The sequence below is a fragment of the Perissodus microlepis genome, chromosome 20 (genome assembly GCF_051167445.1).
Source record: "Perissodus microlepis isolate ML-2025 ecotype Zambia chromosome 20, ASM5116744v1, whole genome shotgun sequence".
Lineage (NCBI taxonomy): Eukaryota > Metazoa > Chordata > Actinopteri > Cichliformes > Cichlidae > Perissodus > Perissodus microlepis.
The window spans coordinates 2,989,170-3,014,573 of NC_140480.1; the positions used below are offsets into that span (position 1 = coordinate 2,989,170).

General features: G+C 40.4%; 1 protein-coding gene and 1 non-coding gene across 3 annotated transcripts; one reads left to right on the forward strand and one right to left on the reverse strand.

Moving 5' to 3' along the window:
• Positions 1–9,108: 9,108 nt before the first annotated feature.
• Positions 9,109–23,696, forward strand: avpr2aa (arginine vasopressin receptor 2a, duplicate a). Of its 2 annotated transcripts, XM_084917375.1 has the most exons (7): positions 9,109–9,490; positions 10,348–10,417; positions 15,208–15,587; positions 18,329–18,574; positions 18,716–18,862; positions 19,858–20,413; positions 21,471–23,696. In XM_084917375.1, exons 3-7 carry the CDS (start codon positions 15,210–15,212, stop codon positions 21,668–21,670), a joined length of 1,527 nt encoding a protein of 508 aa, XP_084773501.1. In that variant the 5' UTR covers positions 9,109–9,490; positions 10,348–10,417; positions 15,208–15,209; the 3' UTR covers positions 21,671–23,696. The 2 variants fall into 2 exon arrangements, with proteins under 2 accessions (XP_084773501.1, XP_084773502.1); XM_084917376.1 differs by lacking the exons at positions 9,109–9,490; positions 10,348–10,417 and having other exon boundaries at positions 10,427–15,587.
• Positions 17,136–17,207, reverse strand: trnac-gca (transfer RNA cysteine (anticodon GCA)). The gene has a single exon. It is a non-coding gene; the product is annotated as a tRNA-Cys (tRNA).
• Positions 23,697–25,404: the final 1,708 nt, after the last annotated feature.

Sequence of the window (25,404 nt, forward strand, 5' to 3'; positions counted from 1 at the left end):
TTGTAAGGGATGATTATACCTTACTGGTCAGGGCTGTTTGGGAAAACATGAATTAAGAATACAGATAATCCCTTTTACTGTTGGATACAATTACAGCTTTGGTTACTGTGGCTTTATTACCTGTGGTTACTTTTATTTTCAAATAACCGCATCAGATTTTCTTCATTATCATTATCTTGTAAACTATACCTCCCATGTCATCTCTCTGGCAAAAACAGCACTGAGCCAAGCTTAGATTTACAGTTTAAGCTATTATAAATTATAGCCTATTAGCATACTTTGCCTCTTAGCATATCCCAGACGTTGCTGACAGTGTCCAAGAATTACTAAATGAAACAACACTCAGCAACATATCACTGTTTGACACTTACTGCATAATAGACATAATAACTCCACTTACTAATGCGATGGGAAAGTGTAGTGTTTTAATGCAGAAACACACACGGGGGCACATGCACAGAGGTTCACAAACACATAAGCCTAATCAATCAGACTGAAGGACTACAGTGACATGTAAACATACCAAGCAGCTCCCTCTTTTTCTTTCACTGTGGACACAGGGAACTATTCACCCGTTTCCCCTTCTTTTCCCTCTTCCTCGATCTGCTGGTTGTCCTCAGTCAGACTCAGCTCTGTGGAGCCCTTGACACTGCACTCATTCAACCCCATTCACCTTCTTTCCACCATTCCCATAATCATCTTTAAAGTTATGATGTCAGCACTTGCATGCATGCAGGACTGTGTATGGTAGGTACGTACAGTCTGTGGAAACACACACAATCTCTGCAGACAAAAACACACCTATGCACACACTTGTGGGTTTGAATGGTGGTTTTGCACAGGGGATCACAAACATCTATGCCTAATATAAAATTATTTTTTCACATGCACGTGTGGGTTATTTTACATTTAGGCTACAATTCATCTTCCATCTTTACTTCTTGAACAGTTAGAGTGGATTTACAAGCTGGATTTACTTTGCCTTCGTAGTGTTTATGTTACATCCATTTACCATAAAAAAAAAACCTCCCTTGGAAGGCTTGCTTTTCTTCCCCGGGCTTCCTCTTTATCTGACTTCTACTATTCACAAAGTAAAACTGATATATCTACATTTTCACTATTTTTTCCCCCAGCTGTAACTCTTCATTTGTCTTTTCCAGTTTAAATAACACTGCCTATCTGAGTCTAACTCAAATAGCTGCAGTTCATCTGGTAGTTATCTTTACTCCATCAATGTCATTATTCTCTTCATACTCTATTGTTCTTGATCATTAAACGTCTGGACTGCATTAAGGCATGCAGGTAAAGATTAATTTTTTTTATGTCCTGAATAGCTTGCTGCAAGCATCCTGTGAGCAAAAATTGAGCTAATGGGTTCCTTTTGACCCTCCCAACTCCTCCCACTCTCTGTGCATTGTGCATACACCCTCCCTTTTGCCTTCAAGTATCAATCAAGCACACCACTGCCTACACAATTCAGTTTAATTACATTTTGCCTGCAGCACTAGAAACTAGCTCTAACTGCATTCCTTGAACCTGCCCTCGGGCTGACAGATGTTTCATGGTAATTTCAAGAGACAAATCATTTAGAAAAATGTGCCATGTACACCTAATACAAACTTAAAAGTGTAATCTAAACAAGATTTTGAACCATGGCCCCCCTGCAGGACTTTGAGATGGGCAATCATGTGAGTATATATCTCAGGAGGTAGACTGGGTCGTTTAGGTCGACGGTTCGATTTCCTGCTCCTTCAGTCTGCAAGTAGAAGTGGCCTTGGGCAAGATACTGAACCCCAATTTTCTTCTGTTGCATAAATTGGAGTGTGTGTGTGTGAATGTAATACAAGGCTATTAGGCATAGAATAAAGTGCTGTATGAATGTGTGTGTGTGAATGAGGCTTGTAGTAAAAAGTGCTTTATAGGTACCAGTTTGTGCATAACATACAAAAAAAATAAAAAAAAACACAGGCGTACAAGCGAGACAGTTTGACAGGTTGTAAATACTATGCAGTTATTCATTTTCAAATAAATAGTTGTGATAATGGATTAGATATCATGAGATTATACTTCTCATACATTGGAGAAAATGCACTATTTTTGCCAAATTTTGATTGAAATTCACCCAATCCATGCTAAGATGATTTGCAAAACCAACAAGCAAACAAGAAATGTAAACTTTGGTGGTGACTTCAGGGTTCAGGCAAAGTTGCAATTTATCAGCTGGTAATGGATGAGCAAAGTTTTGTGGGGAAGCAAATTTTCAGACATTTTAATAGGCATGAACCTGATAATGGTGCAAAGAGAGGAGTCAGAGGTATGGCAAAGTTAGGGTGACACATTCTCTTGCATCCGTTACTTGTTGCGATGATTCAGTTTCGACCAAAGTTGTGGATGGAAAGAGGTATTCACCATGAAGTCCTGCTAAACAGAGCACAGACTTAAAAGACTATAGGATAAATAATCAAACATAACAATCAGTTCCCATTTCATTTCTATCGAACAAGATCTAAAAGTTAGCCCGAGTTATAGCTGTAGTCAACCTATTGTTTTTAGCGTGGTCCCGCATGAATGCAAACCAATCAAAATGCAGAAATCATCATAAGGGCTTTTCATTATCATTATCATTCTAGTAAACGCAGCTAACATAATGTAGCACCAAGGCCGCCTTGACCCACTGCATGCATCCATTAGAGACATAAAATGCGGTTATGAATATGGCAATATTTCCACACACACACAGATCATGTCCAGATTCAGTGGGGAGTTGGCTGACATTGAGAAAGTGGAAGAAATGTGGAGAGCAAAAAAACACCTTGACACTGCCAGTTTATGCCAGAGCCCCCTGAAGAGCACAGAGTGCTATTCACCACATCTGCATCTCCATCTGCATACTCACTTCTCACACTTACGCTACTGTAAACAAACTTCCATTTGTACGGAAACATGCGCTGCACTCCTCGCACATGTACACGCTGTGTGCACACACCAACCCACAACCATCACGTTGTGCTTACAGTCTGTTTTTTCTGGACCATCACATCCGAGGCTCCTCTGGCACAGTTCTCCTCTGTCTTCCACTGTGATGTCACAGATCTATTCGTTTTTCTAAACGCTGACAGATAGTTTCCTCTCTGCTAATTTGCCATCCTTTCCCCACTTAATCTCTCTAATTCTTTCTCCTCATGGTGTCTCTTATTTCTTGCCTAGGTTGCAGATGTCTGCCATTCCACTGTGTTCTATCCATCTTTTATGCTTGAATTACAGTCAATCTAGTTTTTTCTGTTCCCAAACATTTGGTTTCCCACAGACGAGATGTAGGTTTAGGCAGGATGGATAGTGTTTGCAAAGGAGAGTGGAAAGGAGGGAAGAAAATACTCGAGCCAGAGAGCTTTCAGAGTTTATTTTTGATTTTTTTTTTTCTGATTGCAGCTGAAACATCACAAATAAAACAATTTGAAAACATCTTCATGCTGTGTTATAACCACAAAAGCACTGCCCTTTGTCCTTTGTTTTGGTGATTGTCACAGGCTTCTTTTCGTTTCCTCTCTTTTGCGTCTCTTCCCTACCTGATTCTTTTCTGGTCTCTTGTCTTTTCTGTCGATATGCTTGGATGTTTATCCTTCGCTTATCTAAGCCTTTTGTGTGTCTGCTGTGCACACAGATAATCCATCAATGGCGTCGTGCAGTAGGAGGACTTGAACAGACCAATAAAGTGAGCACCCACCAGAAGAGAGAAAAAGATGAATAAAAACAAGTTTGAATTTTAGATGGAAAAATTTATATGCAGCTTCCGCTGAAGAGCTCACTTCTCAGGTCCCCTATAGGCATATTGTAAATATTGATATTGCACACATGCTCTAATTTTGGAGCGTCCTTGTTTTTTTGTTTTGTTTTGTTTTTCCCACAAAACCTGTTACTGATATTATCCTTCACACTGTAAATTGACAGAGCAGTGCTCAAATCTATGAGTGCTGAATTATCTCTCCGTTAAGAAGATTTACATACACACATCAGGCATCAAAGCTTTCTTTCATGAGTTTCCTTTTATTAAGTGTGCTGTAATATTTTATAATATTTTTGTGGGAAGAGAGAGTGTCTGCCTGGAATTCTTGTGGCAGGAAAGTTTGGAGTGAATGATGACAGCTTCCCTCCATAAATTGCAGAAGCATGGCCATCTGTGAAATGTTGCTGGACTCAAAATATGAACAGAAAGATCTGCATTTCAATCAAAGCAGTGTTTTTGGTTTTTTTTTTAGAGGAGATTTTGTCAGGTGGCATGTCCGGTCAATATGAACAGCAGATCAGGAAAAAGCTAAGTCAGTATTTATTAATCTCCTCGAAATGCCTGGACTGGGCAGACCCCGATCCTTCTGATGGCTCAGGACTCACATTCCTCATGCACACATGTAACCGGTAGATTTTTGTTCCTGTCTGTATTTTTTTTTCACAGTTTCTCTTTCTTCACTTCATAACACAGCTGACAATTTACAGTGCTACTGGGTATAGGAATCAGGTACTAAAAATACTGGTTTCTGTCGTTACTTCAATTCCAGTGTTGAGAAAACAACAGTTTACAGATGAAAGACGCAACAAGTGTTTGAAAGTGCTCTGTAACTATGTGACATAAATCTAGACAAATTTGAGATTTGAAAACAGACATTATACTATACCTGGGATATATGATTCTTACACTGTAATATAAAATAAAGGTCTGAAACGTCTGAAATGCCATGTATTTTTCACATTCTGTAAAATTATCAACGCGCTTCTGCACCTACATTTGCAGAGCAGTGAGGATCAGGAACAACAACAGCAGTGCTTGGTGAAACTTCTTGTGTGCTATCAACTTAATGACTTTGCTGTGTGCTCCATCTGTATGAGTGAGGCCAGTGGCTTAGATCTGTCTTCACAAGCTTCTATAAATATCCAGCTTGGCAGGGAGAATTGCAGGTCTGCCATTCAGCTTATTCATCTATGTCTTAGACAGATATTAGAATGTCAAAGCTCACAGATAATAGCTCTATTTCTTCCATGAAAAGTGGTTGTAACTATCATAGTGTGACCAGATGCAGAGCTCCCTACATAATGTGACAGATTAATTCACCCCCGCGTTAATGTGTTCTTTCACAGAACAGATTATGTCATGGACAGTTTTTGAAATTAATATGAACTAAACAAAACATATTAGAAATGTTTTCACTCTCTATCAGCAGGACATTTGTTTGCAGAGATTATCTTGTAGCTGAAAGACCACAAACCTGATCTCAACAGTAACATAATGTCCTGCCAGAGTGCTTCATATACTTCATATACTTCATATACTTCATATACTCTTTCCACACTGATCTCCTAGCTGCAGTTCCATCACTGAAGATATTTGAAGGGCTCATAGAAAAACGATTACTTTATCATTTTGTCTAGCCACCTGTGCGCTTACTTTAAAAGGGACTGAAATTACAAAAATGCAAAGGAAGTGTTGAAATTAATTAGTTCAGTTTTATTTATATACATTACACCTTGAGACAATATCAGTCATCTTCATGTGGATTATTCAGGCTTTGCCTCATATTTTAAGGTAACCCTATAAGCAGGTACTTGGTGACTGTGGGAAGGAAGAACTACCATTTAACAGGAAGAGACTTCAAGCAGAGCCAGGGTCGGGGAGGGGAAGAGTTAAGTTTTAAGAATTCTAAATGCAAATGTAGGGATATGAAAAATGAAATATTAATTTTAAAAATGAAATGAGGCAAATATAAAATAAAATTATAAAAATTATAAAAACGAAACATAAGAATGCGTTTTTGTTTTTTTGTTTTTTTATAATCCCACCACGGGATCCACTTTGATCCATTTCAGGTGCATAAATCCCCACTGAGATATTTTTTCCCAGGTGCTTGAGATATTCATATCAGATATGTCTGTGCTGCTTTACTATTTGTGAATGGAAATATACTGAACATTAAAAAAAAATCTCAAAGTTCAGTGGAACTACTCTCCCAAAGAAATGTTTTGTGGTTTAGCTAGCGTCAAAGAAAAACTATTTCTGGATGGGATGTTTCCCTTGATGCTCATTTATGTAACTGCTGCAGTGAACACCACACATTGATTTCACTTCCATTGTATTGGTGTGCAGGCAGAAAGGCCAGTCAAAACAATTCATATATTTTCTTTACCACTCGGTTTGTGAGGGGGAAAAAAAAAGTTAGTTAAATGACTTCTTTTTCACCTCTGCAGCTCTGTTAAATTAGTTATGAGGATTTCAAAGGCCTGTCGTTTTCATGTTTCTGGCATTCTTCTGGAAAGGAGCTCTGAGAGCAGTAACAGCAAAGCGGCCTTTAATAGAAGTAACACTGCACGTCGATGGCAAAGACGTCTCCCTCGGCATCTTTTCTGGTAATTTTAGACTCAGAGAAGATAAATCTCAAATTCTTCGTTTGTCTCTGTTATTTGTGGTTCATCTGACAGTTAACGATTCCCTCAGATGTTTTTTTAACTTTTCTTCGCCAACTTTGTCAAACCAGGTGTTGTTCTGTGATATGCGCTTCTTAAGCAAAGGCGCGGGCGGATTCAAGCCATTCTGCAGGAAGACGAATGGCCCTGCTGTACTTGCTGTCCTTCTGAGCAAAGATCGCTTAAGCCTCATCTCTTTGTCTTTTGAGGTTGAGGGTAGCTGTGTTTGTGGTCTGTAACAGGTGTGGGAGATAAAGCCAAACACATTGGCCAAACACCCCATTAAGCAACTACCTCAGTGCAGAATTTTGTTATTTGTCAACACCTATGTTCAAATTAAGAGCTGCCAGAGAAGATTCACTAAAAGGTCTTTGCAGAAGAGACACTCTCTCAGAGGAAAACAGCTGTCATTTTTATTTCTGGCACAATCGTAGGAGTTGGAGATAAGCCCAAACATGTGGGAGAACATCCAGTAAAAATGTCAGAGGAAAGGTTTGTCATACATTGAAACATTTAAAGGTCCCCACATTCTTTTAAACTTAAGTGCTGCCCTGCGACTGGATATAATTAACTAAAGATGTTCTACCTGATGAGCTTCTACATTTCCAAATAAAATATTTCATACAGTGTAACTTTTTTTTCAAAGTTCTCTTGACATGACCTTAAAAAGAAACAAAAGTCTGAGCAAACTTACTCCCAGTCGAGGTAATTTAATTATACGGCTAATGTCCTTCCTTACAGTTCCCTCAGTTTTCCTGTGGCCATCCGTTGTGATGTATGGCTGTTAAAAAAAATAAAGTGGACTGTGGATTATATTTGGGACAAAATGTCCTCTAAGACCAGATTTGAGACATTCCCAGGGAGCTTAAAGTCCCACCTTGTCAGCAGCAGGATGAAATGGTTTGGCTGAGGGATGGTTCGTTTGTAAACCTGGAGGCAGCACTGGGGGAAAATGGCCAAGTTTTCTGACATCATGGGACAATCCAGACTCTGCTGGACAGCAATCAGTGGATTTGGGGCTGAAAGTCACCCATTAGTGCACCATGCTATCTGTGTCTAGATCTGTGTGTGTGTGTGTGTGTGTGTTTGTATGTGTGCATAAGGGCCACAGAATTGGAACGATATAATATTTGCAAAATGTCGGATCACTATAGTTTGTCTTGTTAACTTCAGCTTTTGGGGGAAAGTAAGGGGAAGCTGCAATTTACGTGTCAAAATAAATTTGGGAAGATCACTTTGCCACTTTGGACTCGATTTATTTCATTTACAGTTGCGCATTAAAGTGGCTGCCAGTATGAATTTGTGAATTCGCTCATTGTGTACACCTTGGAGTGTTTGAGTGCAGGCCAACATAATTTCCTTAGCAACACGCGTGAGAGTGTGTGAGAGCGAGAGAGCCTTGAAATCCAAATTGAAAGACGGCATTTAAGCACCTTTGTTTTGTTTTTGTGCTCCAGCCTTGTGTTTGTGTGCCAAAGGTGGGACCTGAAGTTGGCTCAGCTGAGTCAGCCATTCGGCATTCCTAGTTGGGTGGAACTGCTTCGGCCCTTGTCCTTGAGCAACAAATCAGATTGAAGGGAAGAGGACAGGAGAGAGCTTTGAATAAAAACACAAGCAGCATGTATCAATGACTACACAAGCAATAAATCACTACAGGGCGGGGTGGTACCTCTCCATCTTAACCATCTCTCTCTCTGTATCACAAACACGCCTGAACACAGGAGTGTGTGTTTGTGTCTCTTTCTCCAGCGCTCACTTTCTCTGGTTGTGTTTTGAAACAATATTAACAAAGCTGGACGGTATGCAGTGATGCTTACATTCATGCTCATATGCATGTTATTATATCAAATGTGTGCATGTGGTTGTGCATTTTCTGTGTTTCTTTGTCAGTGACTGTTTTTTAGAGTGTTGGATATTAATATAAATCTTGGGCACCACGATATGCTTTGCCTCCTTGCCCTGAGAGCATTTGCGACTTCAGGTGATTAAGCTCCTTTAAATTTCTACAATTTCTTCTACACTGTCGAAGGAAGTGCGTCTCCATCTCTGCAGGCAGATGTTCTGCCGATTCATAATAAAATTTTCTAGGAAACTATAACATTTGGCTGTTTCAGCTCTTAGTTTTTTCTCTTTGGGAATTCAAATATGTCTCTAGCACATTGTGTTGTTTGCTCTGATTTATGTTTTGACGGCAGTATTGTTGTGAGACCGGACAGAGCAAATGTGAGAGTGGGCGGTTCATCTGAGCCTCAGCTGACATGTGGGGACTCTTGACATGGCTCAACTGTTGGGTTGGGAAGGAAATGGAGCTGAGGGTGTCTGGGAAACTGGATTTACAGCTATAATTAACAGCTGAATATTCTCTTTTATAATATCAGCAGGTATCTGTTCTGGACTGCTTACTTGTAATATTATATAAAGGAATTCTGCACGTAAAGACTGATGGTTGTGTCTGCCAGTGACTCACGGTGATTGAGTGGACACCATACTTCAGTGCAATGCTATGGATGACAAAACAGGTCCCTTCCCTTCTCTCTCTCTCTCTATCTCGCTCTCGCTCTCTCTCTCTTGCACCACTCCTGGTTGCAGGCTCCACCCTCAGTCCTGGCGGACAAGCTGGTTGACCTAGGAGGAGGAGGAGATAGCTGTGGAGGGAAGAGGGGGGAGGTAGGAACGGACGGAGATCAAATTCATTTCTGCTAGTGAAGGCACAGCAGATTGCAAAAGCATAACCTGACGCAAATGGACCCAGGGCACGCATGGCTATCAAATGGATTACTTTAATAAAATGAACTACAAATGAACTACAACACCTCAAGGAGAGTACACTCAGGAGGCAAAGGAATAAGAAAGAGCTCCCTAAAGAACTTTTTGTTAACACTGACCAACACCTGACTCTGATGAAGAGTGATTTTTATTCCTGTGCTGCTAATTCATTCAGGAGTCAGCTGAGGCTAAAAGGAGAGACATGGATTGAGAAGAAGTAATTTGGGTAAAATTAAGCGACATATAACAGAAATGCACCACTGAAGTAGAACAAGTAAGTACCTTATTGAGTCCATAATGACTACTGGATTTGATTTGATGGCTAAACATATACTTATTATGTTAAATGTACAATTATTTTAATTATTTAAATCATTATTCGACATTGTCTGAAAAACTTTCCAGCAGGGCCTTAAATTTGTTCTCATTGTATTCCTCCAATTTGTTTACAACCCAATCGAGGTCATGCCTTTGTATGGCTACAGTATCTCATTTATGCTCAAAACTCAAGTATGCCATCAAAGCCCAGTGTGCAGAATTTTAATAAACAGGCTGAGCTTTATCAGTTTCTTTTATATTTGTATTTAGAATCATGTTTCCTCATTAATAATAATAACAATACAATAATCTAATAATATTCATGTTTGTAGACAGTGAAAATATATTTTATTATATTTATTTTACATATTTTATTTAACAAGAAAATGAACAAAACACACATCTTATATTTTGGAAACAGTACAACTGTTTGAAAAAGTGCTCTGGTGACTGTAAATCAAAGTAGTAAATTATTGGGTTGACTAAACAAAATTGTTCCAAATGATGGAACGCCACAATTAAATCAGGCTAATTTTCCAAATAACAGAAATAAAAAATGTGATTAAATCATTCTAACCTAATTGTTTCCCAGAGCTACTTTCAGGATGTCATTTCTCTTAACATAAAGCATGTATGTTATTGGGCTTGATTAGATGTAAGTCATTGCAGAGCTTAATTGAAAATGGATGTGGTCCTGTTAGTTTTTTCCACAGATTAAAGAAGCTCGGGGGAACTGTCATGATGTTAATGTTATCTGTTGTTGCCTGTAACGTGAGCTGTAACAGTGATGGCTTTTAATGCTCTGTCCCACAGTCGCAAAGACAAGAGCAAAGCCAACAGAAAAGGACACGCGTGAGAATGCTTACCATGCACTGACAACAAGGTAAGAGACGACTTCTCACACTGGGTTGCTCTTCTTTGTGTGAGTGTTTTTTTGCACACGTGCGTGCCCTGCGCATGTTTTTTTAAAGAAAACTCAAAGGGCTTTAGACAAACAAAAGATTTGTTTTCCCAGGCTGTGAGTGGACGGCATCCATACGTCTGTATATTCAAGTGTCATTGATTCATTGCCTGACACAGCTTATTATCACAATGGTAAATTTCCTCCTAACAGTGAAGAAATAATCAAAAATTGTGTTTAAGTTAAATCAAAAACAGATCCCATACTTAAAAATGAACAACAACAACAACAAAACCCTAACTTTCTTGTCTGTCAGTTAAATCAAATAATTGCTTTTTGGCAGACGTGTTTTTTATGGAAGCTCTTTGTATCAACCAAAGTCATTGAAAAAGGTTTTTTCCACCATAAATCGCAAAGTTTTCTTCTTCTTTTTTCTCCCTCACACAAACTATTATGGACGAATAATAACTTCCTTGATTGCAGCCTCCATCAGGAAAAAAATCATCATCACGGTTATTTTAACAGTCGATTTACTTTGGTCTCTAACAGGGAATCATTTACTTGCGTTCATTTCATCATATGCTGCAGCTCTGACCAAATCAACTCCAGGCCTTTAGCTGATGTGGTAACACTGCAGCCCACTTTCCAATCTTCAGGGGGAATACTCTGAATTTTTTATCAGCTATATGTGATGTGAAAAAAGGTCCCATTTTGAATGGTTCACTTGCTTGTTGGTGGTGTGCTAGTTAATGATACATAACAAGAAAAACAGCCAGTGGTCTAATGAACGGGGTTTATCAGTAACGATAAGGGGACTTGGACCTTCTGCATGAGTTCTGTCTACTGACCTGATCTGGTACAATATGACTGTAATCTAAGCAATGACTGAATCGCTGTGTGTAATGAGGTGTGTCCCTGCATAATTATCATTTAATTGGCTGTTTGGGGCTGAAGACAGTAAAAGAATAATTTGTATTATTGCTCATATGAGCTGCAGTTAGTGGTGGAGAGCGAACCTGAGTGACATGTACTCAAATAGAGAACCGTGAATGTGATTTTTAATGAGTACAGCAGGTTCCTCCACAAACTGAAATGCATAAATATACACAAACTATCTAGCTGTCATTGACCCGACTCATTCAGGAGGTGAATTAATGCCGCAGCGAGGGTGCAAGCGGGGATCTAATTTACAGATTTGTGGGGCTTAAAGAGAAAAACGTGGCCGTGGCTGCCTTATCATGCAGATGAAATGCCACGCAGCCCGGTCTGTGACACCACATGATTCATTTGTGTCGTGCATGAATCACATTGAGGAAAAACGGCGGAAAACCAAAGGTAAATATATAACACGCTGTCATCTAATGCTTGCTTTATTATTTCAGTTGACTTGGATTCAGATTGGGCCAGACCTTTTTAATCCTGTTTCCTGCTGCCAAAGTCAATTAATGGGGACGGTGATTAAAATGAAGCAAAAACAAAAAAAACATGTCAGAGCCAGTTTCCTCTGCAGGAGAAGCGGCTTCCTCTTTTGTCTGTGATCACAGGTGGTGGAATGGTTAGGAGGGAATCAGAATCAGAGAAATGGAGTGGGTGGATGAAAGTGTAGCGAAAATAACAGGTAACGGATGGAAAAAGTAGAAGAGAGAAGGAAGACTGAGTAGAAGGAGAAATTAGCCACAGATCGTCTGGGCGTAGACTAGGCTGGTAATGAGAACAAAGAGGTCCTCATTAATCAGACTCGGTCAACTTGGTCAAAGGAAACTAATCCAGGGGCTGACAAGACAGGCAGAGAGGTGATGGCTTTTTCATTATGTTTGGATTAAACCACCAAGTGCACAAGCACCTCCTTCAGAGTGTCTAATGGGTGAAGTCTTGCCTTAAAGGATAATAGCACCCTTTTTTTCAACTTCCTTTAAAAGCATTTTGTCACACACTGTAATACTGGCATCAAAACATGGTTTTATAAGACATTTGTTTCTTAACACACCTCAGAATGGTTTAAAAATACTTTGTCTCAAACATCCGGTATTTGGATCTTGGCATATGTTGAACATGTCGTAGTTTGTGAAAGGGAATGACCAAAACACGTGTGAACAGTTGGAAATGATGACACAGATGTTGAAAGATGTGAGTGGATTCTATCTATAATGGTTTTTGTGCACTTTAACTACATGTTCCTTTCTTCCCTGAGGCTCCGTGAGCGTGAACCCCGTGCCTATGACAGCAGTACAGCACGGAGAGGTTATGAAAATGGATGGTTGCATTCTGCTTTGCCTCTGGAGAGCAAAGCAAGGGAGGGATAGACTCCATCATCAATCAGAGAGAAAGCGTACTTTACTAGAAGTACTGTCTACAGTCTATCAAGCACACAAAGAATAATTTGTACTTGTGTTAAGTCAGTCAGACAGATGGAAATAATGGGGTCTGTTTGGAATATATTAAACTGCACCCAGCAATGTTCTGCAGACATTATTTACCTTCATCGTGCAGCTTCAGTTTAAGAAATTTCATGATATGACAGAGAGCACTCCTGGCACAGGTTTCAGGCTATGCATGGGTCTCCTGTAGATGAGCTTGAGCAATCGGAAGACAGTTCACTGAGATTTCTTGGATACACTTGCAATGCAAATGAGCATTCAGCATATTTTCTTCCTCGGGAGTTTAGGTAAACAAGTGATTCAGATTTTCTCAGAACAATGTCATAAATTTGAAGATAAAAATCTGCTATGAAGAAAGAAATGCAGCACGTACTCATCAGTTGTCATCTACAGACAGCTTAACAGCTGCTCCTGCTTAGCAGTTTTCAATGCTTTTATTTGACTTTCTTGAGTACCTGGACTAAAGCTTTAATTAAGCTTTACTCCAGGTATTGTAACAACTCCATTGCACCTTATCTGCACCGAGGCATACTTGAAAACAGACTGAACATCAAAAACGAATCACATGGCAATATATATATATATAATGAAATTAGGTTGGGGGTGCAGCCGCACAAAGAACCTTCTCATGAATTATACTGTAATTACAGAGAGGGACACAAGGCTCCTCGGAACCAACAAAAAGAAGCCCAAAGATTCCTCGCTGAAAAAGGGCCCTGTTGTCTACACCCTTAATTAACAAAGATGAAAAAAAACAACTGTTATTGCTACGTCTGATCCTCTCCTCTATCGACCTTCCCACTAATACAACCCTTTAAATATAGAGGAATGTTAATAAAAAAAAGAAAACGATTGACTTAGTTTGGACATTTATGGCAGTCTTGTGTTTGCCTCGTGTGGCAGCAGGGATTCACTCAAATCATAAGAGCCGTTTTCTGTTTTCTGAGGAATGATCCCACTGAGATACTCTTCTTTTCACCCACAGCTGTACGTTTGTGCTGGGAATGAATGCATGACAGGCCAGGCCTGTCATGCATTCATCTGACTACATTCCTCTGGCAAAGCCAGCATGTAAAGCTTGACAGTATGTTCAGCCGTCCTTACACACCCAGGAGTGCGTCCACTGTTACTAACTGGTCATTAGGTAGTAGCGTAATAGTGAGAACAACCTTGTTATGTATAGTCACATTCAATTGCTCAATATTCTCACAACAGTTTTCCTCCTGATTTTAATCAGGCAGAAATGGAAGCTCTCTTATCACCCATTCAGTGGCACATTTAGATATACAACCACTCCACAGCATATTAGTCAAAATATTACATCAACACGGTGTCAATCATCACTCACAGCGAAATAACTAAAAGTGCACATCTCTCCTTGGAGCTATGTTTTGCCACTCCTCTAGTCTTATCCAATCACCCTCCCTCAAAAATCAATTCTTTTACCTTTTCTGGGCAGTTTTTTCTCCTTTCTCCTCGCCGCCTGTATCGCTACTCTCCACCCCCCCACCCCCTTCTCAGACGCTACTCTACATGCAGTTTATTTGACCAAGGCTGCCCTCTACATCCCATGACTCTGTTTCTTAAATTGTCATCTAATTCCTATCAACTTTCTGTTCTTTTCAGCCATTTATTTATAAGCAAAGAAAAATAAACGTAAAATTAATTTAGATTGGGAGAGAGAGAGAAGAGAAAAGAACGCCTGGATGCATGAGAGAAAATCTGGAGAGAGGGGAACAAAAACAGGGGGAAACGGGAATGTACAAGGGTAAGCATGGGATGAGAATGATTATGAGAGGGGACGTGAAGGAATAAGGGTGGTGGGATAGGAGGCAAAGCTGTCAAATCAACCTTGAGAAAGAATTAGAAAGAAAATAAACCAAACTGGACTTGCGTCAGATAGAATGGGAAGCTTTGGGAGATGGACAAACAGACAGGAGAATTATTAAAAGTCTGAGACATAATTACACTTGCATGATTGGCAGAGTGTCTGGCTGAATTTGATGAGGTTACCCAACAGGAGCTATTTGTAGTACATGATGTGAAACTGTTACTGATGATCCAACAACAGAGTTCCTGTGATTTATATCTGCATCAGCTTATGTGAGAAGTCTGTGTGTGTTTTGCTTTGGATTCTCAGCAGTACTGTAAGGAAAAGCGCATTTTTAGGGAACTGCAGGAAATGCAATAAGATGCACAGATGTAATAATTCAGTGCAATTTCATTGTCTGTTGATAATAATCCGGACTTGGGCAAAATCCACTAGTGGACAGTCATACAGCCCTGCAGCAGATTGACTCCTGCAGACTGTGTTTGTGCAGAGCATCATTTATACAAACTATAAACAATAGATTTTATTGGCTTTCCCAAATTAACACTTTGTTTGTCTTCCAGGAATGGAAAGCATCAGTTTGGAAACGGACTGGGATAGGTTAGGCCTCTCCGCTCTGGGCCTCACAGGAAGAAACAACTTCTCTTCCTCGTTTATTTCTGAACTGAACTCATTCAACACGTCTCACAGTGGGGGATCCTTCTTTGGCATCTTTCCCGAGAATGGCTCCAATAGCACACCTCGCACCCTTCCCCAGCCCAGGGTGAGGGATATCGGCTTGGCCCGGGCTGAGATTGCAGTGCTTGCGGTGGTGCTGGCTCTTACCACCTTGGGGAACAGCTTTGTGTTGTGGGTGCTTCTGAGGCGGAGGAAGCACAATGCGCCGATGCACATATTCATGGTCAACCTGTGTGTGGCTGACCTGGTGGTGGCTTTCTTTCAGGTCAGTACAGGGGTTTCTTTGAGGCATTATAGCAACATGAATATACATAGATCACAGCAGTGGATGAAACAAACATTTACAAAATGGTCTCAGTTTGTTAAAGACCTGTTTTGTTTTGTTTTTGCCATAAGTAAAAAATGTTTATTTCTTTTTGAGTCTTTATTCAAGTCTAAATATTTCATCTTTACTAACAATTTTTGTCACACTGAAAACTTGCTCATCTTAATATTGATTTTTATCTTCCATGGGAATTTCTTTTTCACTTAACTGCGTTAAACTATGTAGCTTAGTCTGTAATTGTGAGTTATATACTGTCTGGATCTGTTACAGCTGTATACACTGTTCCACAAAAATACCTATAATATAAATACTGTGCATTTCTTTTTTACTTTGCCTCCAGACCTTCAAACTTTCCTGTAATTTGTAAAGTGGTCATGAGCAATAGTTCTCCGGTATTTATTTGGCCATTGGAGGCTTTTTCAGTTATTTCAGTCCAGTCCTTGTACCTGACCTTTTTCAAAGGAATGTGGTAATTAAAAAAATATTAAAAAAGACTATTTATAAGCAAATATTAGAAAAAACAGCAGAAAATAAGTTCAGATCTTTACTATGCAAATTTTAGATTTTTAACCCTTTACAGTCTTGCTCTCAAAAGTAGCGTTCCACTGAGACCATGCTGTTGAAGGCCTCTGATGGAGGAATTGTTCTGTAATCATTTTGCCTGATTTCAGTGAAGCCTTTGATACCATTGACCATAAAAATCCTGCTTTATAGGCTTCAGGTTTTGGCCGGTGAATTTGGCTGTGCTTTAGACTTATTTACTTCTTACTTTTCTGATAGGACCTTCTCTGTTAGAACAAACAAGTTCACCTCTAACATTTCCTCCCTAACCTGTGGGGTTCCACAGGGATTTTGGGTCCATTATTATTTTGGTCTGTATTTGTACAGCGCTTTACTTTACTTTATTTTCTTTCTGCATGCTTCCTCTAGCTGCCATTATTCAATTTTTTTAATTACATTTTTTATCATTTCTATGCTGATGACATTCAGCTTGATAGGTTGTCCACCCTACTCCACAGCTTAACTCAGAAAATATACTGACTGGCTCTCTAGTAATTACCTTGTTTTAAATGCTAACAAGACTGAGACCATAATTATAGCTCCTGCTGAATTACATTTTAAAATCAGTCAGGTTCTTGCCTCCTTCTGCCCAACTGCTCTCGCATGTGAAATCTTTGTCTCGCTCCTTTTCACAGGCCGCTTGTCCGTGAAAAGTGTTTAATAAATGAACTTAAAATAAAACGTAAAAAAAATTAAGGTCTGGAAGATAAAGATGAAATGGTAGGCTTAAAAAAAATAAAAACAGTCAATAGCAGATGAACAGCATCTCAAAGTTGTGTCCTTAAGAAATAAGAAAAAACAAAACAGCAAAGACTTGACACGTGCATCTGAGCCTTCAAATGAGCCTTTTGCTGTTTGTTAAAACGATCTCGGTGGAGAGCTGGCTGTGAAGAAGCCATTTTTAAGAAAGGCTTTTTAAGCTTCCACAGGGAGTATCTGGAATTGAACCAGAGACCTCTTGAGCTGCAATCAAATGCTCTACCACTAAGCTATACCCCCACAACGATAAAGGCATCTGGCCCTTCAGTTGATTCATATACTATACTGCCAAAGCCTAATCAGAAATGGTCTCAGTGGAAGTTATTCTTAAGGAAGGGAAACAGAAAGAAAAGGCTGGTGTGTGCCAAACTACACAAGAACTGAACCGAAAATCAGTGGCAACAGGACGAATGAAGGACAAATCCATATTTAAAATTTTTAGTTCAAAATGTCAATATGTACTGTAGGAGGCGGTCAGGAGAGAAGCACAACAGCGAGTGTCTGCAGCCATCTGAACAACATGGCGGAGCTTTTGTGGAGATCTTGTCATAATTGATGGAATTATGAACACAGAAAGTACCATCAGATTTTTTTCAATACCACCATGGAAGCACACTGTCAGTGCATACGTAGGTAGAAAAACACCCAATGAAAAACTATCCTGGAGCCTGGAGAACTATTCCTGTAGACTACTTAAAGAAATTACAAGAAAGTTTCACTAAGAGACCTCAGTCTGTGTTGAAGAATAAAGTTGGTCATACCAAATATTGACTTTCAAACTTGTAATAACTGTACAAACTGTCTGCCTTATAGTGTACTTTAATGGCTGTTTTCAGATGTTTTTTAAAAAACCACTGCAGTGAGTGAGGGCTCTGTCAGGACTTTTCACACTAATGAATTGTCTCTGTATTTCTTTCTGAAGTCTCTGCTGCTTTCCTACCCAGTTGGCTTCTCGGTGACTCAGCTGCAAAAATTTCTTAAAATGGCAGTCAAATATATATATATATATATAAAAGATCAGCTTTTCCCAGTCCAGCTGTGCACTGCAATTATAAACATCATTCAAACAGGAGTAAATGATTTTTTGTTTTAGAACTACTTTTGTATGTGGATGACCAAATCTTTGGTGTTTTTTGAGGTAAAAACAAACAGGCTTGCCCAGTGCCCTTGTCATGGATAGTAAAGAACATGTCATTAAGTGCCATGGTGTGGCTTACTGATGTGCTCAAGCAGTTTTCAGATAACAGTCTCGGACAAAGTGCTAAATTGGGTTTGGGCTGCACAGGCACTTCTTGTTGATACGCTGAATATATTAGGAAACACTTATTTTAAAAATAACTACTTTTTATCTGTGTGTTCAGGTTCTTCCTCAGCTAATATGGGACATTACAGAGAGGTTTCAAGGGCCGGATTTGCTATGCCGGTCCATCAAGTATTTGCAGATTGTTGGCATGTTTGCTTCCTCCTATATGATAGTTGCCATGACAGTAGACCGGCACCATGCCATCTGCTGCCCGTTGCAGGCCTACCGAGGGGGCACAGTGTCCCGCTGGAACACTCCTGTCATGGTGGCCTGGGGCCTGGCACTGGTCCTCAGCATACCGCAGGTAGGAAGGGGTGAACACACAGGCAGCTTGATTTCCACAGGAGAACTCAAGATGTTTGTCTATTTTTAGCTTCAAGAGATCACTGCAGATTATCAGTGTCTGTGGGTGTGCTGAGCACTTTTCTCTTGTTGTTTCTGTCAGGTGTTCATCTTCTCTCGCTCAGAAGTGGCTCCCGGTGAGTTCGAGTGCTGGGGTCACTTTGCTGAGCTGTGGGGGCTGAAAGCCTACGTCACCTGGATGACGGTAGCTGTCTTCCTCCTGCCCGCCCTCATCATCACCATCTGTCAGGTAATTCTAGTTGTACTGGCTGAACTCTGCACTGTCCACAAAGGGTGTTGACTATAGGATTACATGCTCAGAGCAACATTATCCAGTAATGAGGCTTGTGGCATGAATGAAATGCTGTTTTGGTTTCAAGAGTGTATTTGGCACGCATTGTTCAATAACCTGTGGAGACTCTGGTTGGTGTTATGTCGCATCCCCAGGCAGATATGACATTCTGGGGTGCCTCCCATCAGTCCTGATCTATTTAGGGAAAGATATTTCTAGGTTCCAGCCTTTTCCCCTAATTAACACAGCACTTGGAGGTCTACTGCCGAGATGCCTGCCCAGTCTGAAAACCTCCTGCCAGGGAGAGGAATGTACCAGATCTGTGCCAAACATAGAATTCTGGACCTTTTTCCCACTATTTTCAATATCAGATTTCAAATCCAGAGGGATATTTAGAACATTTCTGGAAGAGAGAATGATGTTATTTCTGCTGAAGGAGGTAATTTGGAAAGTTTCAAGTGACTCACCCGATTAAATCCCATAAACTGAATGGAAAGGTGGATTAATGTGTAGCTTCAGTTGTAACAAACCTTCAGAATCAAAGTAAAAATAGTTGCAAGAATGAATCGCCTATTAGTAATGGATTTCATGTCGTTGTTTTGGTTTCTCTGGAGAATACCACAAATCATTTTGGTGCAATAAAATTTTATGGTAGCTATGTAATAGAGCGAAGGAATCGTGGCGTTAAATAATGTTACATAAAAATGCCTGACACTGGTTTATGGCTGATGGTTAAGGCCAACACATACTCTCTTTTTTTTACATTTCAAATTTCCGTTCAGTGTTGACATAAACCGCAAACAGGACAGTCTGCAGCAAACACAAGCATCTGAATTTGCCACGTTCCCATGATAAAACGTAATCCTCGGGCCTTTTAGGTCGTGAATGATGGCATGTCTAGTTTTCCCTCTCACTGAGCTGTTGTAATTTCTCAAAATGTTCTTATATTTCAGATAAGAATCTTCCGCGAGATTCACAACAACATCTACCTGAAGTCAGAGAGGGTGGTGATGGCTGAGATGAAGAAAAACGAAATCCTCTTCCGCTTTCACAGCTTTAGGAAGGAGGACGAGCGATCCAGAGAGAGGGGGAGACGGGCGTCTGGAGGAGGAGGCTGGGACGGAAGAAGAGGACAACTCTTAAAGGTTGCAAATAACAACCCCCACAATAACACACCCAACAGCCAAGTGGGAGAATGTTATGACTATGTACCACCTGATATTCAGTGTAACAGTTGCCACGGGGAACATGTGACAACAACAAGAACAACAGCGCATCAGCAAACAGTGAACGGCTCAGATTGCCAGGAGCCCTACACCAACTCTCCTCGCTGCTCCCTTGATTATGCTCCCCCTCACCGCCCCGCCACCCCACCTCCAAGTATCACTAAAGCCATGTCAAAGACGGTGAGGATGACCCTGGTCATTGTGCTGGTGTATACGATCTGCTGGTCACCTTTCTTCATTGTCCAGCTGTGGGCAGCCTGGGATCCAGACCCTCCAGACCAAGGTTAGTCATAAACATCTTAATGGATGCAACATCCACTTATGTTTCCAATCTACCCCATAAAAGAAATGAAAGCAACATCTGTGCAGTCAGGTGACTCATTTATGTTGTTTACCCCAGTTGGATTGATTCTCCTTAGCTCATGCAATCTATTTAATCGCCCTAATGGAGCTAATTTACCTGTTTTGCACTTTAGAGAGCAAAAAGCTAATTGAAAAGCTCCTATTTTTAACAGAAAACTCCAATCAATGCTTTTGAGCATCTTGGTGGGTCCAAATATTAGGCTATCTAACTCATTATTCTAAGTACAAGCTCCAGCTCTCAACGGAGAATATAATACAAGGTCACAAACAAGTTTGTTTTTTCCTGACCTGAAACTAAAGACAAACACCAGAGGCCAGTAAATAACCTGTTTATGTCCCCCGTAGAGTCTGAAACAGAGCCAGATGCTGACATTTCATCAACAATGATCTGTGCCAGCAGCTGGCATGCATAGTTAAAATCATAAGCAGACACATGGAACAAGCGCAAATACAAACGCACACACACGAGCACAGATGCATACACAAAGTGTACTCACATGCAGCTACAAGCATGATTAGCATACTCTCATGAAATAAAAGCCCTGATTGGCAGACAGCCCCACACTCAGCTGATTATTGTCAGCTTTATTCTAAAATCAGAACAGTCTCATTCATTGTTCTCAGCTGCTCTCAGTGTGTTTTGCCTAATGCACAATAGACGTGTTATTAGAAATGAAAAATATGAAGGAGGAAGTATGTGTGGTGTTGTTCCCCTGGGATATTTATAATCAAATTCTTGAAGTAGAATAAAAACAAAATAATGCACAGTGCTCCGCTGCTAAATATTTGCACATTTTTATGTTTGTCTCCTAAGGGGTGAGAGACTAATGTGACTTGCACTGTGATTTGTCCTTAGTTTGTCCTCATTTTAAGAGGAATGTTTCCTTCCAACGTAAAGGTTGTACATTTGAAAATTAGCATTTTACATCTGGATGTATTTTTGGACTTGTCTTTTTGGCGGTGTGTGTCCTCTGCAGGAGTGGCCTTCACTATCCTGATGCTGCTGGCCAGTCTGAACTCGTGCACCAACCCATGGATCTACACGGCTTTCTCCAGCAGCGTGTCAAGAGAGCTGCAAAATCTGCTCCACTGTGGGTCAAGATCTGGACGCCGGGGCTCCCTGCCTGACGACTCTACCACCACACACACCTCCACCACCAAGGACAGCCTGTACTGACAAAGACTGATGAGCTGGAGAGCGAGACACACAGAGACATGCTCGAAAGGCATGCATGGGTGCACACGCGCCCACTGCAAGGACGTACTTTTGCATACAACTCTGCTGATGTCACCGCCTCCAGCGTCGCAGCCTGAGAACGCACTGTGATGACCTCCACCAGATGTTTTCAGCATCAAAGGACAGCTGTCTTCTCACCAGGACTTCTATTTGTAATCACCTGTCTTACTCGCCCCAGCAGGAAGGACGGCTGTCACTGAAGATGTCAGCACCATTCATAACACAGTCTTTCGGTGGATCTGTGGGGTAAAATGGACTGGAAGGTGAAAACATTTTCACCTCAGTAGCTGTTGAACAGAACTGTGGACAGTCTCTTACCCTGCTCGGATACAGTAGAGCAGCAGGAATGCAAGGGGTGGATTGCTACATTAATGGCACGCCTAATGTATAAAGCAGCAGACAAAACTATGGGTGCAGAGAAAACCAAGCTGGAGGGAAGAGAAAAGAAGCACATGCAGACAGTACACGAGAATAAGACTGCAGGAGAACAGACAGGGGATGTCATGGATGTTACAGCAGTGGTCCCAGGAGGACTGTAGTTGAAATCTAATAATGTGATCAAACTTTGTTATTCCACAGAAAGAAAGAAAGGATTAGAGACGGATGCTTGAGGCAAAGAAGGAACTCACTTCCAGGTTCCAACAATAGTGATTTGTTAGCAAGATGGGCTTAAGATTCACTCCTGAGGACGGTGCAGCAGAAGGAAAGCACCGCACAACAAAATAAACCTGGTTTTCCTTGCTCAACTGGGACACAATTATGTGACTGTATTTTATACAAACACGCCATATGAGGCACATAAATGAACCTTCCCGTCATGCTTTTCTAAAAGTATGAAACGAGAACACAGCACAGAAGAAACTCGGGAAGGAAACAAATGAGAAGTATTTATCAGCATTCCGTGTATCGTGATCAACGTTGTAAAGTATATTTATCGAAGAGAATGTTACATTTTGTGCTAGATAAAAGCTGAATGTTAATAACCAGCTGCAATGATCTGAGGTACAGTGTAGTTAAAAAAGAAAACAAGGCGGTGTCAAACCAAAGATTGTTTTTTAAAAGCTCGACTTTAAAGTCTTATCAGTAGACATATTCCAACCTACATGTTAGCATACATCTAGAAACAATTACTATTTAAGAAAACGCTTCACATGAATATTGCAAATACTCCAAGTCCAAACCAAGTGCCTGTAATGTCAGTAGACATTTTTAGAGGGGGCCTCCCTCACTGGATTAATCTGCAAATGATGTCAGCCAAGTTATTTTTAGACAGAGCATACCTCCAGAGCAGGGATCATAGGATATGTTATATCACACCATGAGCCATGTGTTCTTTAATCTCTTTATTTATTTATTGTTGTGTAAATGAAAATGTACACACAAATATATATATATATTTAATGTATACTTAGATAGTATATAGGTATATTATTCCCTGTTTCTGCCTTCCAGGTACAGTTTTTATAATATTGCATTTTATTCTGTGCACAGAGTAAAGTATTATGGCCCTCAGCTGCATGACACACTTAAATATTCTAATGGTATGTTTTTACAATAGCATAATTATATAAGCTACTGTACATACAGGAAATGTGATAACATTGTGTGTATTTGATCAGTCTATCCGTTAGATGCTGTTGAAAATAATCTTTTTTTTTTTAATGATGTGCACTCACAGTGAGACACTTTGGTGCATCTTTCTTTTTCGTGAGAGAACAGTGTTGTTAAAGTCTGCAGGACAATACCGGCATGCTTTCAAGGTATCTCAAGAGTACTTGTCTGGGTCGAAGGAGAAGCCTCACCTTTTCCTCTGCGTGGCCGTGGTGTTTGGGTTTACAGCACGCCACTGCAAACTTGTTCCCCAGACACAGGCCTCTGCTTTGATTATCAGCCAAATGAAACTCTGCAGCAACAATGTCCCGTGTCTCACTTTGTTATATCAGGAAATAGATGAACTTCTCCCAAACCTTCAGGGTGTTCATGTATTTTTCTCTCTCCCAAGCAGGAAGTTGAGAGGTCAGAGGATGATTCTTCTCCACGCAAAGGGCCAAACCTCAGTTTCATCCAGCCTTTCAGATTGATGGGAGAGGCCGAACACTCCTCAGCTGTGCATTGTGCTTTCTGTACAGCCATTAGTGAGCATTAAAACGGCTAAATAATAAATGCACTTCAACTGACTGAGAATCAGATAGCACGAACACCTTTAAATAGCCCCTAAAAATAGACCCATCATCAGACAGAATTTCCTATAGAGTCAGTTTAGTTTCCTGAGTAGCCCTATAAAAGACTTGGCATTTTCTATTTTTCACTGAAACAGCCACCACCATCTCTGTCTTGTCAGCGCATATGATAGATGGTCTAACTGGTAGGTCACTGCTGTTTTTATAATCTTGCAGTGTGTGTGTGTGTATATTTATGCTGAATGCCCTAATGCTCACGGTTTCCATGCAGAAGCATGGGTGACGGCTAAACTCAAGGTCACTTCTTCATTACAGTTAGGGCAGCACTTCCTTCCAGCCGTGTGGCTGCAATGGGGTATAAAAGAAATAAATTACCCCTCAGGGAGCCTGTCACAAGGGCAGGAAAACAGGGCAAGTTCCGTCTTCAAATCAATTTAAATTCAGCCAAGGAGTGCAACCAGTGGCTCTGAAGAATGACTGAGACCCCCAGCCTTGACCACAGCCGGTATAAATCAGGCCTGGAGCCACGACTTTTACCATACTGAGCAATGTGTCTGCATTGCTTAACCCAAGACCCCTCTGCAGACCTAATGATGGCCGAGGCTCATTCCAAGACACCAGGAGGCCTAACTGGCCCAGAGCGACTCCTGTGTCTGCGTTAGGAAAGAGCATCATACTTTATTATCGGAGGAAGCAAGAGAAACAGGCTCCCCAATTTATCTTGTCTTCACACAAAAGGGTTTAATTTTGCTATTTTGCTTAAAATGTTTTAACACCAAGAGGATGTTTATATGCTCTTAGCCTTAAAACAGATGGTAAACTATTTGGTGGAGTTTGTTTTGTTTTCCACATAAAATTTATCTGCATTTACTGTTTCAGCTTACAGAGAAGGGGGCAGTTAAATGCGGCTTTTTCCAAGGGCATGTTTTTTCTTGTTTGCTAAATATAGCCACACTTTTATTCTATTGGCAGCAATTATGATTCCTTAGTCTGTAAGTGTTTACTGATTTAAAAGACGTTCTTTCTCCGAGAGCCAGAGGGATCAAGGTTCGCTTTTTTTATCGCTTTCAGACATCTTGTTTTCATTACTTTAAGCATGGTTGTGCGCACACCTCACCAGCAACATTGCTTTCTTAATAGTACAAACAGGCATGTGCATGGTGTCTGATAAAATGGCATCTACAAATATTTTACAGGAGCTTGTTCAACACGCTTCCACGAGATTTATGCACTTAGATATGATTTGTTGTTATGTGGCTTCACCAATGTTCCCTCTAATTTTTCATGTGTCTGAGCGAACACACAAACTCCCTGAGCGGTCCCTTGGACCACTGTGAGCAACAGCAGACGTGTGCACTGTGGTCACGCCAGCATTGAAGTTACACGGTTTATTAAAATAATCAAATTACAGCATTTACATTTATGTTAGACTACTTTTAATTAACTGCTTTAGCCCACTTACAATGAAAATTAAAAAAAAATCTTGTTCATGAC

Coding starts and splice junctions, on each gene's coding strand:
- avpr2aa (XM_084917375.1), top strand. CDS start 15,210: ATGGAAAGCATCAGTTTGGAAACGGACTGGGATAGGTTAGGCCTCTCC. Junction 15,588..18,328: donor TGGTGGTGGCTTTCTTTCAG/GTCAGTACAGGG, acceptor CTGTGTGTTCAG/GTTCTTCCTCAGCTAATATG. Junction 18,575..18,715: donor TGGTCCTCAGCATACCGCAG/GTAGGAAGGGGT, acceptor TGTTTCTGTCAG/GTGTTCATCTTCTCTCGCTC.